We start from the raw sequence: 14801 nt of genomic DNA on the forward strand, positions 1-14801 counted from the left end.
TTTGTATTTTTTACGTGTGTCAAGTCTCTGTAGCACCCGGACCGACCCAGACAAAGCCCAAAGCCTGACCCTGTATAGCCTGCCACAAATCCCCCCCCCCCCCCCCCACCAGTAACAGAAAACAGGCTTCAACAAGAATGACAGTCACAACAACATCAATTGAAATCAAAACTTTAAAAAGCAACACAAAATAAAAATTAACCTCTTTTTTTTTTTTCAAGTGTCTCGATAGAATAATATTTAAAGAAATAAGAACAATCTTTCTTTTTTTTTTTACGACACAGAGAGAGCATCCGTCTCTCTTCTCTTCGTCCTCTTTTGGCTAAAAATCTCAAAGAGTCATTAAACGACAAAAAAGAAAAAAAAAAAAAAAAAAAGGAAAAAAAAGATTTTAAAGACATCCAAAATTACAAATGATAAACAATACAAATATAAAAAAAAGCCTCCCCAACAACATCGAAAAACAACAAAAGTAACAAAAAAAAAAAAAGATTTCATACAGAAATTGAGATAGCGTTCTATACATGGCGTTACTGTACAAGGAAAGGAGCAAATGTCTGGTAAAACTACTCACAATGCAATACACGGTCACTGACGGGAACAGGAGGAGCACGGAACGAGGGGGGTGACACAAGTCGGGCAGGGGGGAGGGAGAGGGGGGGCAGTTTGGGGAGTAGGATTTTTGAAAGCAGGGTAACAGCATGGTGGGAAACGGGGGAGCAGGAGAGGAGAGCCGGAACCGAAAGTGCAGAAATTACTGAAGTAATCAAAGAACAATGTTGTCGTCTTTGCAACACAGAACTTGTTTTTCCTTTAATAATAATAATAATAATAATATTCATTATAATAAAACCTCTTTTACAGAAAACAGTAATAACAGTAAGAGTAACAATATTGACCATAATGCCGACATGGACATAAGCCGTAAAAAAAAACTATTTTGAAATTAAACAACAAAAAGAAAATGAAATGAAAAAACAAACTTTCATGAGAGCTGGTTTGTCCTGTGCGATGTCACTGAGCTCCATCTTTGGAGAGAGCGATTTGGTTGCCCAGTTGGAGACCCTGACCCAAACACCCGCCACCCGGCCGCCAAAAGGGGGGGGGGGGGGGGTCGCCCACCGCTGCCGAGACTTCAGCCTGCTCCGGAATGATCTGCTGCGGGAGCGCAGGACTGGAGGGGGCGCAGAGGAGCAGACTGAACCTCACACACCTCTCCCTCTGCTCACCTCTTCTGGTCAGTCACACGCACACGCGCACACGCACACACACACACACACACACACACACACACACACACACACACACACACACACACACACACACACACACACACACACACACACACACACACACACACACACACACACACACACACACACACACACACACACACGCTCACAACTGACGTGAATACTTTGGGATAGTGGCAGCAGTGTGTATGCTCATCGTGTGATTGGATGGATTTGAAAGGATGACGTATCAATGCGTTGGCCGTCGAGGCACATGATGAAGTATGCCAACAGCAATAAGAGGACGAAGGGGTTCGAGAGGAGGATTAGGTTTGGGCAGCAGGTGGGCGTGAAGGAGGGACAGGCTTGTCACGGGAGGGCGGAGCCTAAAGAGGGAGGAGGGAAACCATCTGGTCTGGATCGTGATGGAAGCTAAAAACAGGAGACGACCTGCGGCTATAATCGCTGGATGTATGGACAGAAATTGCTGGCACTTAAAACCCTAAGGCCTTACCCGTTACCCCCTCCCCTATCAAGTCTACACCCACCCACCCACCCACCCACCCACACTCCCCCACTCTACTTTGGGACCTGCCCTCCCAGGGACACATGGACACAGACAGATGGACGTAGAGCGCCCTCGCTCGGGCAGACGATGGTGATTTGGCGTGATGCTGCTCAACTCAAGTCAACACAACTCAGGATGGCTGATATGGACCGCTGTATGCAGGGTAGACCCCTTCCTGGAAGAAGAAGAAGGAGGGGGGGGGGGATAAAAGGAGAATAAAAACAACACAATAAATCACAAACACATTCAATTACATCAACAAAGCAGAAATGACCATGGTAAAAACACTCCTGTCTCAAGGCGTGTGTCCTCACTGTAAACCTGATATCTTTTTATATGATGATGTTTGGGTTATACGATGTAAAAAGTTCAGTTATCCATTAAAGTGGAAAGAGAAGGCAGTTACTTCATGTTCAATACATTAACTCTATGAGAAAGTGTGTGTGTGTGTGTGTGTGTGTGTGTGTGTGTGTGTACCTGTGCTAGACCCCGGCCTGCTCCATGCTGTACTGCAGGTCAGGGGGCTTGTAGCTGAGGAGCATGTCACTGGTGCAGGAGGAGGGGTAGCAGGCTGCAGCATGGAGCTCCCCTTCAACATCACACACTGCAAGAGAAACAAACATCTTACTGACTTGGACTTTTTTTTCTTCTTTTTTTTAAATAAACAACAAATTATTTCGGGTGTCATTTGAAGGAAGAAGGGATCGCTGGCCTCTTACTAACCTGACTCTTCCCGCTGGCGCAGCTGCTGGCTTCCTGTCAACGACGTCTGGCTGAGAATGTCCGACATGCGAGCTGAGCTTAGAGCCTTCCCGGCCAGCAGGCTCATCCCAGACATGGGGTCTGCCTGATCCTGTAATATCACAGACACTTCATGGAGCTTAATGTGCTTCTAGAAGCTTGAACGAGCTCGATGAATTATTGGGCTAACAGTGTGAGAGAGCTCGCTCAGTTAAAGTGTCTCCACACAATGAGCAGTTCAGTGTCACTCACGTAGGCATCATCACAGGTCTGGATGGTGTGGTGGCGCTGTAGCTGTCCACGGGACCTATAGGCGTCACCTTGTGGACCTCGAGAATAGCCCACGCCGTTATGATCAGGCACCTCCATGGCCTGCCCTTGAGGCCTGCATTCCACATGCTCGGGTTCTGACAGAGAAAAATCAGTATCCGTGTACAAATCAATCGATGTGGGATCAGTTAGTGTCAGCTACATGTAGAAAACTTCATAACAGGTCTTACCTCGAGGTGCTGGAGCAGTCCTGATGAAGCCTCCATGCCTGTGTGTAGGCGAGTTGTAAGGTGGGGTTCCCCCTCGAGGAGACCCCAGGAGCTCATGAGGTTCCCCCACCTTGACGAGCAGGCCCTCGTGTGGGTGGTGGTAGGCAGCCGGCGCCTCGTCCTCCTCCATGCTCTCCGAGTGAGCTAAGCTGGGACAAGGAGCCTGGGCGGGATGCTGGGGCGGTTGGACCTCCGGGGATCGAATCTGGAGGAGGTGGTGGTAGTGTTGGCCTCCTCCGGCGGCACCCTGGGGTGCAGGCGGCTCCAAGCTCTCACCCTGGCTCAGCTGGCGTAGGAGCAACATCTCGCCGTACTCCTGGGGGGCACCGCTGGGTGGTGTTGGGGGTGCTGGACATGGCCGGGGGCTCTGCCTCTTCAGGAGGACAGCTAAGTCTTGAGGGGGCAGTCTGGGATCGGCGTGGCCTGTTAAAGAGTGCCGGGGGGACAGGAGGCCCTGCAGGGTAGGGGTGACGTGCTGTTGAGGGGGGCGGTAGTCCAAAGGAGTCGGGGAAAGCAGGGCCTGCTGTAGTGTAGACGGGGCACCATAGCCACCGGTCCCCACCACCCCACTCTGGTACCCCTCCAGTCCAGGGACTTTGAGGGAGGCTCCCTGCAGGTAAGGGTTGTAGGAGCCGACAACTCCGCCGCCACGGGACGTGACGTCGCCACAGAAGAGGTGGGGATTAAACTGGGCCTGATCGTAGGCGGACGTGAAGCGACCGAGGCTGCGGCTGGATGGGAAAAGGAAAAAAAAGGATCTAATTATCGACACGCTGTTTGCTTCAACACGCTCACAAACCTTTTTGACACTGTGCAAACACGTGGTCTATCTCTCAACGATCTACAAGAAGCCTTCTTTAAATCACCACACAAACACAACCTAACAAACACTGCTGGTGGAGCCCAAGTTCAAGCGTTCACTGAGAGGGTGTGGAGACATCTGCAGACTGAGAGAAGGAGGCGACTCAGTCTCTCAGTGAAGGCCTGCTCACAGAATCTCTTACGCTACAAAAAAACATTTAGATCCAACCACACTCACCCAGCTACAACGAGGCCAACAACTTGTGCAGGATGTCATCTCAGCAAAGTCCATGAGGCGCTTACATTAATTTGAATACTTTAAACAAATATCTGACCCTCTTGAAAACTAAAGATCTGGTCTGAGCGTCTGTACGACTGTCAGAAGTTTCAAAATAAAATGCAAAGACAATGAACAGGCGTGCAGAAAAACATTCAAGTACAGCGAAGAGGATGAGGGTGCGAGTGTGGCGAGGTGAGGGAGAGTGTGTACAAAAACAAAACGAATGAAACAGGAGAGGACACAGAAACAAGGGGAGGGTTTGGCCGCCGTCAGGTGACGTGGTGAAATGAATGGGCGGGGTCACCTGTGCGACTCGGCGTTGTCGGCACTCAGCTGCTTCCCGAGCACTCTGTGTCCACCTGGCGTCACCAAAAAGGTGCCCGGTCTCTGCGCCCCACCGCTCAGCTCAACCTCCTGAACCTGAATGGTCACCTGTAGAAAAGAAACATGTGGATAAAGCCTCCTTTATCACCTCGAAATTATTTGACTGTGGAGTCAGTAACAGGGGAGCGAGAGGAAGTAGGGACTCAAACCGGGGTCACCCACTCTGAACGACGTCGACCTCTGTATTCGGGCTGTGACATCATGTTTATACAAACACAAAGGTTTCAGCAGAGAAACGACGACAAACACAGATCTCACAGGCTCTCTGCATTCACCTGCTGTTGTTGAGGTCCACCTGGAGCCAACGGGACGGCGGGGCGAACAGATGCTGCTTGCTGATTGGTCGGTAGAGAGACTCGAGCCATGCTTGTGGGAGGTGGGCTGCCACTCTGGCCCTGATACAGAGCTGGAGTACCGTGCTGGTACTGCACCGGGGACGGGCCTCCTGGTGGGACGGAGAAGTCATGCAAGTGAAACCTGGGGACTGATTTTAACAATCATAAGCCTCGGGTTTTAAACTAACGTCTTATCGTAGTTATCTTTCTTGTTTATTAAGCTTTACATGCTAATCATTTTCATTTCCAGCCAAATCACAAAGTTCCTTGAATGCTTCAGTGATTCCTGTTTTGGCTGTACGGGGGACAGGAGCGAGGCCGTGAGGAGCTTCATGTGCAAACAGACGGCGGACAGGAAGCGAGCTCAAAGACGCTGGTATGGTGGTTATATTGTCCCGTCTGACGAGTTACGAGTTACAGGGATCGAATCTGGATAAAATCAAAGCATGGATGATTTTAGAAATCTTAATTATTAATCTCCATATTATTTCCTGTCTTTTTGGTCTTTAACAGAATATGACCGGAGGGAAAACTCCAGCGTTCAGAAAACCCCTTCTCTGCATGTGCTACCATATGATGAGCGTTGGAGCTCTCTCTCTCGCGCAGCAGCAGCATTACTAACCGTGCCCTTGCATCATGCCTGCAGAGCCGGGCGGAGGGCTCTGGTTGGGCTGTCTGAAGAGGTGGTTGCTGGGATGTGTTGGCGGAGGGCTGGAGGGCTGGATACGCAACCTGAGGGAGGACAGCGTGTAGAGTAGGAGAGGAGGAGAGAGATTACAATGATGTAACACTTCAGTCGATAGCACTGCACCACAGTATCAAGTTCATTGTTCACCGCTCAATAGCTGATGAGTAATACTTGTGTGTTTGTGTGTGTGCGTGTGTGTGTGTGTGTTTTTGTGTGTACCTCTGGAGCTGGTGGGTTAGGTGACTGGGCTGGCTCTCCCCATGGCCTAAAGACAGACCCTGCGGATTTAAAACAACAACATTTGGCTCCACACAATCAGTTGATGTGATTATGATGAAGTGCACCTTGCTTCATGTGATGATGCAGATTCTTCATTTAAGTTCATAAGAGTACTTATGCCCTCCATACACCAGAAGACTTTTCAAAATGTTAGACGGAGACTTTCAAGAGAAATGCACGGAGGGTTAAAGACCATGACTGGGATAGTGACCTGTCTGAGCCTCACCTGGATTTGCTGGTGGAGGATTTGTTGCTCTTGCTGGTAGAGGATATGCTGCTGCTGGGTGTGCTCCAGGAATCGCTCATCCTGCTGGGCAGCATACATCTTCTGGAGCTGCTCACACTCCTGTTGGAGAACCAGACGCAGACCACATCGAGGTTAGCACGACATCAGCAAACTTCACTGTGAACGATTACTCCGTTTTATATATATATATGGCTATGACACTAAAGCCGTGTTCACACTTGCACAAAAACTCCTGAAGTGAATGTTATCGTTTCTCCTCCAGCCTCCTCCTTTTTTCCCTGCAGAAAGTCAGAGTGAGCCGACAGCTGACTTAGAGAAGGCAGCAGGATATAATCAGGAGAGTTCACCTGGAGCCAGTGGGAGGGGTCGCTGACCTTTATTCCCAGTGATCGCTGCACGACCATAGCCTGTCTACATGCGTCCGGTACGATCTCTGTGCACATACTTAAACTAAGTATTCTGACCTCTGTTGGTCTCTGTTCTTCTGTATATTGTGATTCTGTCGATCTCTGATTAGCATTGATATTAAGTCAAACATTCTCATTACAGCGCTCCCCCTATCTCTTTCCAAGCCTGGTGCAGTCCAGGCCTGTGAAGGCTTTGTCATCATTTTCTTACAACTGTAACTTTAGCTAAATGTTGCTCATGAGCGTCATGAGCTGGCACTATACAAATAAAGATCAGCCGAATTTCAGGAGCAACATGAGTGAAAACAACTTATGATGCGTGTTAAAAAAAACCTACAAGCTGTAAGCAACACTTCCTATCTTTTTCCCTCCTCCTGCTTGTGTTACTCAGTCCCTGTTTGTCATCTGTTTTTGCTTCTCCAACGTGAACTTCTTGCCCCTGCCATCGTGCTAGCATCTGCCAACAAATGTAAACGTATCCAAGGATTCATCTGATTGGCTAAATAGAGTGAACTCATGTGCACCGTGTCGAGGGCTGCATTAGATAGTGAAAATGTTCAATGTTTCTCTCTTTTTGTTGTGCACACATTTACAAGCTAATATTTTATAGAGTGCAGTGATTAGGATTTGTCCTCTTTTATTTGCATCAGTAATTCATTCGTTTACATCTGAGTGGTAGTGTACAGTTTGACCTTTGTAAAGAACTGCTCACAATATTTGTAGGAAAATCTTTCCGAACAATCTCACGTGCAAGAACGAGGAAAACTGACACAAGTGAACCCGAGCAGACGTTTGTTTTCTCTGCTTTAGATCGGTCACAGGAGCCGCCTGTAACGCCGTGTTGTGTTCTAATTATCCACCTGAAAAGCTCGTTGAATAACACGGGTGCATTCGTGCTGAGGTTGCACACTTGCTCAGAGTGGGTCATGTACACGCCTGCTAACCTTTCCTCCACACATATTAACCTGCTTAGCACTTATGTGTAATGATAATCCCAGCACGTCGGTGCATGCACCCAAAGTGGACATGACGATTATCCTGCTCGCGGTGGCTGCGCCTCCTACTGGGTCGGGTAATCTTGTCTTAGCGTCAGTGTGCCGCTGCAGTCTGAGGGTTTCTCCGGTCACAGTCTTAGTTGGAACTCAGAGCACGGTGTGTTTCAAGACTACTCTGAGTCTCCGATTTTTTTTGAGACTGATTCACCTCGTCCACACTTGGGACATCGTCGGCGTTGGATTGAGGGAAACCTCGACGAGTGTGTGGTGGCAGAGAACAGTCCAGTCATAGATGAAGCTGACTTCGTCGTCACGATCAGTTTACTAACTTATTTTGGTCAATCGTTGACTTTCATTACACATAGACTCTCCTCTCACATTTGTGTAAGAGGGGTAGATGTAACAGCGCTGCGTGCTCTACAACAGAGTACTGGCACGCAGAGACCAACGCAGCACATATTGATGTTTTAAAGAACTGTAAAGTAAATGATCTGCAGATTGAAACAAAACGTGAATATTATTATTTTGTCTCTGTCATCTTCTCTCCCCAAAGCGAGCACCCAGTATGTTCTGCCGTCTGTGTAGCTACCTTTCACCTGGTCTCAACACATGATGACTAACACACACACGCAGTATGCTATTCTGCAGCACATACGCTGAAACCAGATGGAAAATCGTGTGTTTTCAACCTCTGTCCCAGCCGGATGAGTCCTGGCTTACTGATCACTCTGCTTTTCTCCTGCGACCCCAAATTCACCTTTTACTTTATAACCCTGCACGTAGCCTTAGCACGCCATCAGCATGTCAAGGCCATGCTGTTACATCAGACGCTCCTGTAGGTCCATTCTGAGCTGCAGGCGAAAAATCTCTACAACTAGAAATTAGCGGAATAAAAACTAAATGATAACCGATAAGAGCTTAAAGCTTCCTGAACTCACTCGCCCTGTTCCAGACTCTCTTTGTGGAGCTGCACTGTTTCTGTTTGGCTGTGAAGCAGCAGCCAAAACCAACGGGGACAACATGAGGTGGCAGAGTGGAATATAAAACCTGACGATTGCTCATCCAGTACGTGACTGCTCTTACACTGACTTCTCCTCTGGCAACATACTGTATGTTGGTTTATAATCCTCACACGAGACGGGATGTGTTACCATTTCTGCTTGTTGGACCACTTTTTGCAAGCACCTAGCAACGCTACATCCAAGATCTGTGAAAAGGCAGGGGGTGTGAGGGGTGGTCTCTTTTGTCACCTGTCCAGAAGGAGGGTGTACCTGTTTGAGTTGCTTGATGAGGCTGCTGTTCTCTAGGTGAGCTTTGAAAGCCTGGATGGTGGCGGCGCCATCAGAGAATCGTCTGACCGGTGAGAAGCGCTCCATAGGGAGGTGAAGGGTATTACAGTCCTTGTAGCTGGATCTGAGGAGGGTGAGGGGGAGGAGGGGGGACCACAGGGAGCAGACACAAACACGTGTGTACACAAATACACACACACATACATACAAAACGAAAAACATGATGTGACGGATAAGACAAGACACAGCGACACACACGTAACCAGTCACACAGACACAGAGACAGACACACGAGAAGCTCTTTAAACATGTGCAAATGTTACACGTTAAAGTGTCTTATCGCGACACACTGAGTGCAGGAAACACGAGCGACCCGGAATTCATTCAACCAGGAAGTCAAAGAAGTCCAGAAGCTCTCCTTTAACATGTTTCCCCTGTCCCTCCGCAGAGGATCTGTGCACATCAAATAAACTCACACTAAGAGTGTCATGGGTCACAGCACCTCAGAACAGCTGACGTCAACGAGACAAAAACTTAATGGGCGATAAACGTCACAGTGGACCTCCAATTAAAGTTACACTACACTAAATCAATAACACTGTTATAGATGATATAACCTTAGCTCATTTAACTTCCTCTCTGAACGATGCAGAAACCCCGACATTACCAAAACGCCCGTCAGACCTCGGTATCTGCTTACAAGACGGTGTTCCAGAAAACAAGATACAGCTTCAAGCTTTTTACACAGCTGTTAAAGCTCGGCTTTGCATCCTGTCTTTAAAAAAAAAAAACTGGTACAAATATATCAGGTACAAGAACAGCCTCTGCCTCACACTGCATCCAGAACGAGGAAGAAAGACACCCAGTTTGTTTGAAGACTTTCTAAAGGGAGTCTGAGGAGGGAGGGGGCGGGGCTACTGCTACAAACACAAAAACACAAGAAATGGTCTCGACTAGTGATTTAGCTTTAAGGGGGTTCTCCAACAAGACTTCTAAATCTTGATCCTGTCACATACCTCCTCTTCTCAAGTTTTTCGGGAAAGAAACAAACAATTATTCTGAATCATGGTGAACTGGGGACGTGAACATGTGTATATCATGTGCCCCACCTTCTATTTGCAACTCCACTAATGAGCAAAAAAAAAATACAGACTTCCTACTTGGAAGGGGCCAAACCTTCGCCCGGTGCATGTGCATTATCCCCAAGGTGTGTGTGCAGGTGAGTGAGTGTGTGTGTGTGTGTGTGCATATACAACTCGGAGCGGGTGTGTCCCCTCACCGGGTGTGTATGTCGGGGGCCCAGCAGCCCCTCTGGCGGGGGCCCTGGGGCCGCTGTGACTCTGCAGAGGGCTCGCCATGCGATGTGCTCATGAGCGCGTGCGTCGTGTGCCGCTTGGAGCGGTTCGCCAGGTACCTGGGCCGCAGGGAGGGGGGGAGGACGGGGGGTGAGAGGTGGGAGACAGGAAGCAGCGCTGGTCAGCTCTCTGTCCTCATTGGCTAACGGAGGCGGGGGAATAGCCCCGCCCCTTCCCACCTCTGCCAATGGGTGCCATCATTCATATCATCTTAGCCAATCAGAAAAACATGATAATAATAATAATAATTACACCATAGATGGATGTTATAGCTTACAGGTATCCCACCACCCCCCCAGCTTCCAATTCAAGGATTGGACTTAATCGAGTTTTGCAAGCTTCAGAGTTAGCAAAGCTGTATGAGAAAGGGTGAGCAAGTTCAGGGAACAACTTGGAGCTTGTTGAAATGAGAAGGATAAAGAAGCTCTCTGCCAAAGGGTCGGACAAAAGGAGGGCTTTGATTTGGTCGGCAGATTCAGTTTGGAACGGTGGCAGAAGGCACTTTGAGGCGAAGGAGAAAAGGGAGAGAGATGGGGCAAGCACCAGAGCAGAATGGCCACCTCCCGTTGAGAAAAAGCAGAGCACTCACTCCCAGCAACCCAGGACACCAGCGAGGTCAACAGAAAGTGCTGTCTAAAGAGGACTCCATGAACTTAACCTACGCCTGTCCTTAACCCTGGGCTGATCTCAGCTCATCTGTGTGAACTTCTAATACCTGTACAAATAGAGCGTCCAAGTAATTTAGAAACCTTTAAACGAGTTAGATTGATTTTTTTTTTTTACATCAGCGACAGAAACCACAGCCCTGCAGGCGTGGGTTCCCCAGAGTACCCAGTTTAGACAGCACCCCTGTTAAGAAAAACCCTTGAGCAAAAAAAAAAAAAAAGGTGCCATGGTGGATTACCTTTGTACTGCCTCCTGGTCTGGCTCTCCATCTGATCCCTCCTCATCCACTGGAGCTACTAGAGGGATAGGATGCTAAAAGATGCACAGAGTTTACCAGTGAACACTCCAGAATGTTGTTTTTTTTTAAACAATATGCAAGGATCAAACGAACAGAAATCCAGACACTCACCGGGCTGGCGACAAGTGGTGAGGGCCCCCGAGGCCTCTTGAGGAGCTGAGCGTGTAGTTGAATGTTGGCACCGCCATCTGAAGCTCTCCGACCGAGAGGCCCCATGCCGTTAAGCAGCTGCAGGGTCGGAGGCTGCAGCAGAGATTGCTCCTGGAGGCGCAGCAGACACAAGGTCAGCTTCATTGTACATGTGCTGATTTCTGAAAATGCATTGACGACTTCCAGGAACCTTCAAATGCAAATGGTGAGAACCGAGTCTAAACCCACTCTCTGTACCTTGTACTCCAGCTGCTGTGTGGGCTGCAAGCTCTGTGTGGGCATTAGAGTGTGCATTTGGCCCATCGTGGGGGCCAGTTGGGGGAAGGGAACCTGGGGCGCTGCACCACGAGGGAAACCCGGTGGTAGTTTTTGGAGATCCTCCTGCATCTCTGTCCTGTTGATAAAGTGGGGAGACAGAAGAGACTCGAATCAGTTCATGTAGAAGTGTCCCCCACCCCAAACAAAAAAAAAACACAGCAAGCAGCGTGAACACTCCCACCTCTCGCTCTGCTACCTCGTACCACGCAAAAAAAAACAAAGCAAGCAAGCGAACTGCTGTCACAGCAACGGTCGGTTTTGTGCAGCTTAGACGAAAGAAAAACTGACAGCCGATGACCACACGTCCTCAAACAGTGCAAAAGTAGAAACCGGTGTGTGCTGCAGAGCGATCGTGACCTCAGCACCACGGAGGTGACGCTCGATGATGAAACTGTAGAGCGACTCTGATTGGTTGTTTGACTTGGACTGGGTAATTAGCGACAACATCTGGCCTGTCAGTGAGCTGCTGCACAGCGTTTGATATTTCAGCAGTAGAAGAAGATATCACAGACGGGGGTTTGGTCTTACCTCTGGTCTGGTACCCCGACAGTGTGCCGCCTCATGGAGAGGTAGCGGGCCATGGCCTCTGGAGACGGTTCTTCCCCTTCATCACTGTCCAGTGCCATGTTAGCTTCCGGCTGCACAAAAACACACATCGTGAGATTAGCTGTGTCCATCAGTGTTTCCAACAGTTACACACATAAACATAAACTACATTTGAAGTTTGTTTAATATCTCATAAAAGGTCCAGCTCGTTTACTAAAATCCCTGCTGCAATGCAGTAATCTCATGCATTCTGCTGTTTCACAGCATCTGTGAGTCAGCTTCCAGGCTGTGTGAGTTATATTTGGCAGAGTGAGCATGCTTGATTTTGTGCGTCGGATCATAGTCCATTCCTAGCTTAAGTGAACGTAGTTAACTGAACCGCTGATAAATCGACAAACAGCCAGGAACTACAAACATGCAAATACAATGAAAGATGAGTCTGGATGCTGCTGTGTTTACTTTTTTGTGCTACTGAGACTTCCAGCGTGAAACGTTTTCTGACCATAGACAGGCTGTAAACATGTTTGTTTATGCTGTAATGATTATGATGCGTCTGTGACTTCTGGTGTTCCTGCGGTCGTCCTCAAGCGGGACGCTCGACACACTGCAGGTTTTTGCACAGACTGAAAGGTTGCTGCTTGTTTCCAACAGGCAGACTCTCTACGTTGATAGCAGTTGGGACAAGGCCCAAAGTCTGGATTTCAACTCCATTAACGAAAGTCCCGTCTGGTCCTAAGCGTGCGTATATCAGTCTCGCTCCTGGCCAACTACTTCCTGGCTGACGCAAACAGGTCAACTCACCTCAACAATCTGGTTCTCTGGGTTGATGAGCTGGACGTGGGGAACAGTCATGCTAATGGGATTACCCTGTGGATCTGTCTGCTGGACGCACGCACACACACACACACACACACACACACACACACACACACACACACACAAATAGACACATAACGGTCATGTGAGGACTGCACTAGTTCTTTAAACTTCACTTTAATAATTGGCAGATGTGACTAATGTGGATTTAACTGAAGAACAGAAAAATCACATGCATGGTAATTTAGCTCGATTTCTAATCAATTCATAGCACAGTAAATACACTCGCAGCATTAATCACTCTACTGCTGGGTGTGTCAGGAGCAAGATGTGGACCTCCAGCTCCAGACGCTTTGTTTAAGGACATATAAATACTTTACGTTAGTCGTCCCAACTCCCTCCATCACAACACGGTGAAGTACCTGTACTGGGTTAACTGGATAGCTAATGGAGCGCGGCGTGGGCGGCGCGACACGCAGGGTCTTGTGTTTCTTGAGGCGGTCAGCCAGCAGACTGTAGATGGCACTGTAGTGATCGTATGCGTCTGTTTGTAAGGACTAGAGAGAAAGAGACGGAGACGTCACGATGACTCTGAACTGAAGACGGTGCTGAAATTAAAAACAGAATATCAAAATACACAAGTCAAGAATGTGCGTCCAACCTGAAGTGTTCGCTCTCTGTCCAGGCCCATCTCCGACATGGCAATCAGCACCTGCTCATTGATGAGCTCCGTGTCCCGCTCCGTCTTCACCTGCTCACACTCAGCTATCAACTGGAAGAGAGAGGGAGGAAGGTGCAGAGTTTAAAGGTCAAGATGTCGTCATTTCACAATGTCACATGTCAAACATCCGTGATCTTTTCCTTCATCGTTTGGAGAAAGCAGTTTTGAGTAAGAGTTCAATTAAAGAAACGTTCCAATATTTAGGACATTGGCTTGTTTGCTTTCGTGTGCGGTGAGCTCAGAGAGGCAGCGTTTTGTTTTTGCCGTGAGCCTTTGTCAGGTAGAATGAATGTTAGTCCTTATAATGAGGTTCTCTTTTCAAAGACCACGTTTGTTGTCTCCTAAGCCTTAAAGCCTTCGACTCTCATTGGTTGGATAAGAGGACGTGTCATTCCCGAGTGGCATCCTCCGATGAAAAAGGAAGCCAAACCTGCAGTTCATTAAGATTCCACTAGAGGCTCCAAAAGACACACACACACTCCACGAATCAAAGTGTCCATTTTGACAGCATATATTAACTTGTGTACAGCGTGGAACAAAGGAAGGGGTGGTTTAATTTTTTTTTATTATTATTTTTTTAATAGGTCCTTTATTTTGTGAAGGATTTGAGTCATGGCGTGGCCGACCTGAGTGACAGCGTGATCAGTTTTAAATCCAATGTGAAGCTACGACCTATCACCAGAGCGACGCAGGCCACAGGCTATTACAGCTCGAGCAAAGGACAACTGCGTGCGCCGCTTTGTGCAAAAAGGAGGGGGGAGGCAGGTGGGTCACTTGGGGAGTGTGGCGGTTTCAGTATGAGGGAGGTGTGACGAAACAGCCGTTTGTTTTGGTTTCCTGCTGGTGCTCAGAGGCGACCTCTACTGGATCAAAAAAATAAAAATCACACAATCTTCCTTTAATATCCTTTTACTGACCGGATAACGCGTGGTTCTATCACTTGCTTACTAATGACTCTGTAACATCTCTTTGGGATCTGTAAATTAATTTTGATGTTACACACGCAAACTCTGCAGCTCAGCGGAAATCATGAAACTCATCCAATCAGAGTGAATAAAAATGTGTTTGAATCGGTGGGGTGGTTTTTTTTACCCGACAACAAAGTTGAAAATTTAGGAAAGTAGGAAACGCTTCACGTCATCATGC

The 14801-nt window shown here is 48.1% G+C and overlaps 1 protein-coding gene across 3 annotated transcripts in view; it reads right to left on the reverse strand.

The window, feature by feature from the left end:
* The window catches only part of sik3 (SIK family kinase 3), a 29229-nt gene continuing 14428 nt past the window's right edge, over positions 1 to 14801 (reverse strand). The window contains exons 8-26 of one of the 3 annotated variants that reach the window (XM_079353793.1): positions 13596 to 13706; positions 13357 to 13491; positions 12920 to 12997; positions 12101 to 12210; positions 11492 to 11648; positions 11216 to 11365; positions 11045 to 11118; positions 10065 to 10199; positions 8768 to 8909; positions 6074 to 6193; positions 5788 to 5846; positions 5503 to 5612; positions 4821 to 4990; positions 4466 to 4593; positions 3042 to 3811; positions 2794 to 2948; positions 2524 to 2653; positions 2278 to 2404; positions 1 to 1975 (exon numbers count right to left, since the gene is read on the reverse strand). In XM_079353793.1, the coding sequence (XP_079209919.1) occupies positions 2283 to 2404; positions 2524 to 2653; positions 2794 to 2948; positions 3042 to 3811; positions 4466 to 4593; positions 4821 to 4990; positions 5503 to 5612; positions 5788 to 5846; positions 6074 to 6193; positions 8768 to 8909; positions 10065 to 10199; positions 11045 to 11118; positions 11216 to 11365; positions 11492 to 11648; positions 12101 to 12210; positions 12920 to 12997; positions 13357 to 13491; positions 13596 to 13706 (2856 nt within the window). In that variant the 3' untranslated portion in view covers positions 1 to 1975; positions 2278 to 2282. Of the gene's footprint in view, positions 1976 to 2277; positions 2405 to 2523; positions 2654 to 2793; positions 2949 to 3041; positions 3812 to 4465; positions 4594 to 4820; positions 4991 to 5502; positions 5613 to 5787; positions 5847 to 6073; positions 6194 to 8767; positions 8910 to 10064; positions 10200 to 11044; positions 11119 to 11215; positions 11366 to 11491; positions 11649 to 12100; positions 12211 to 12919; positions 13001 to 13356; positions 13492 to 13595; positions 13707 to 14801 lie in introns of all 3 variants that reach the window. The other 2 variants (XM_079353791.1, XM_079353792.1) reach the window with 2 other exon arrangements.

Source organism: Symphodus melops (genome assembly GCF_947650265.1).
Source record: "Symphodus melops genome assembly, chromosome: 10".
Taxonomy (NCBI): domain Eukaryota; kingdom Metazoa; phylum Chordata; class Actinopteri; order Labriformes; family Labridae; genus Symphodus; species Symphodus melops.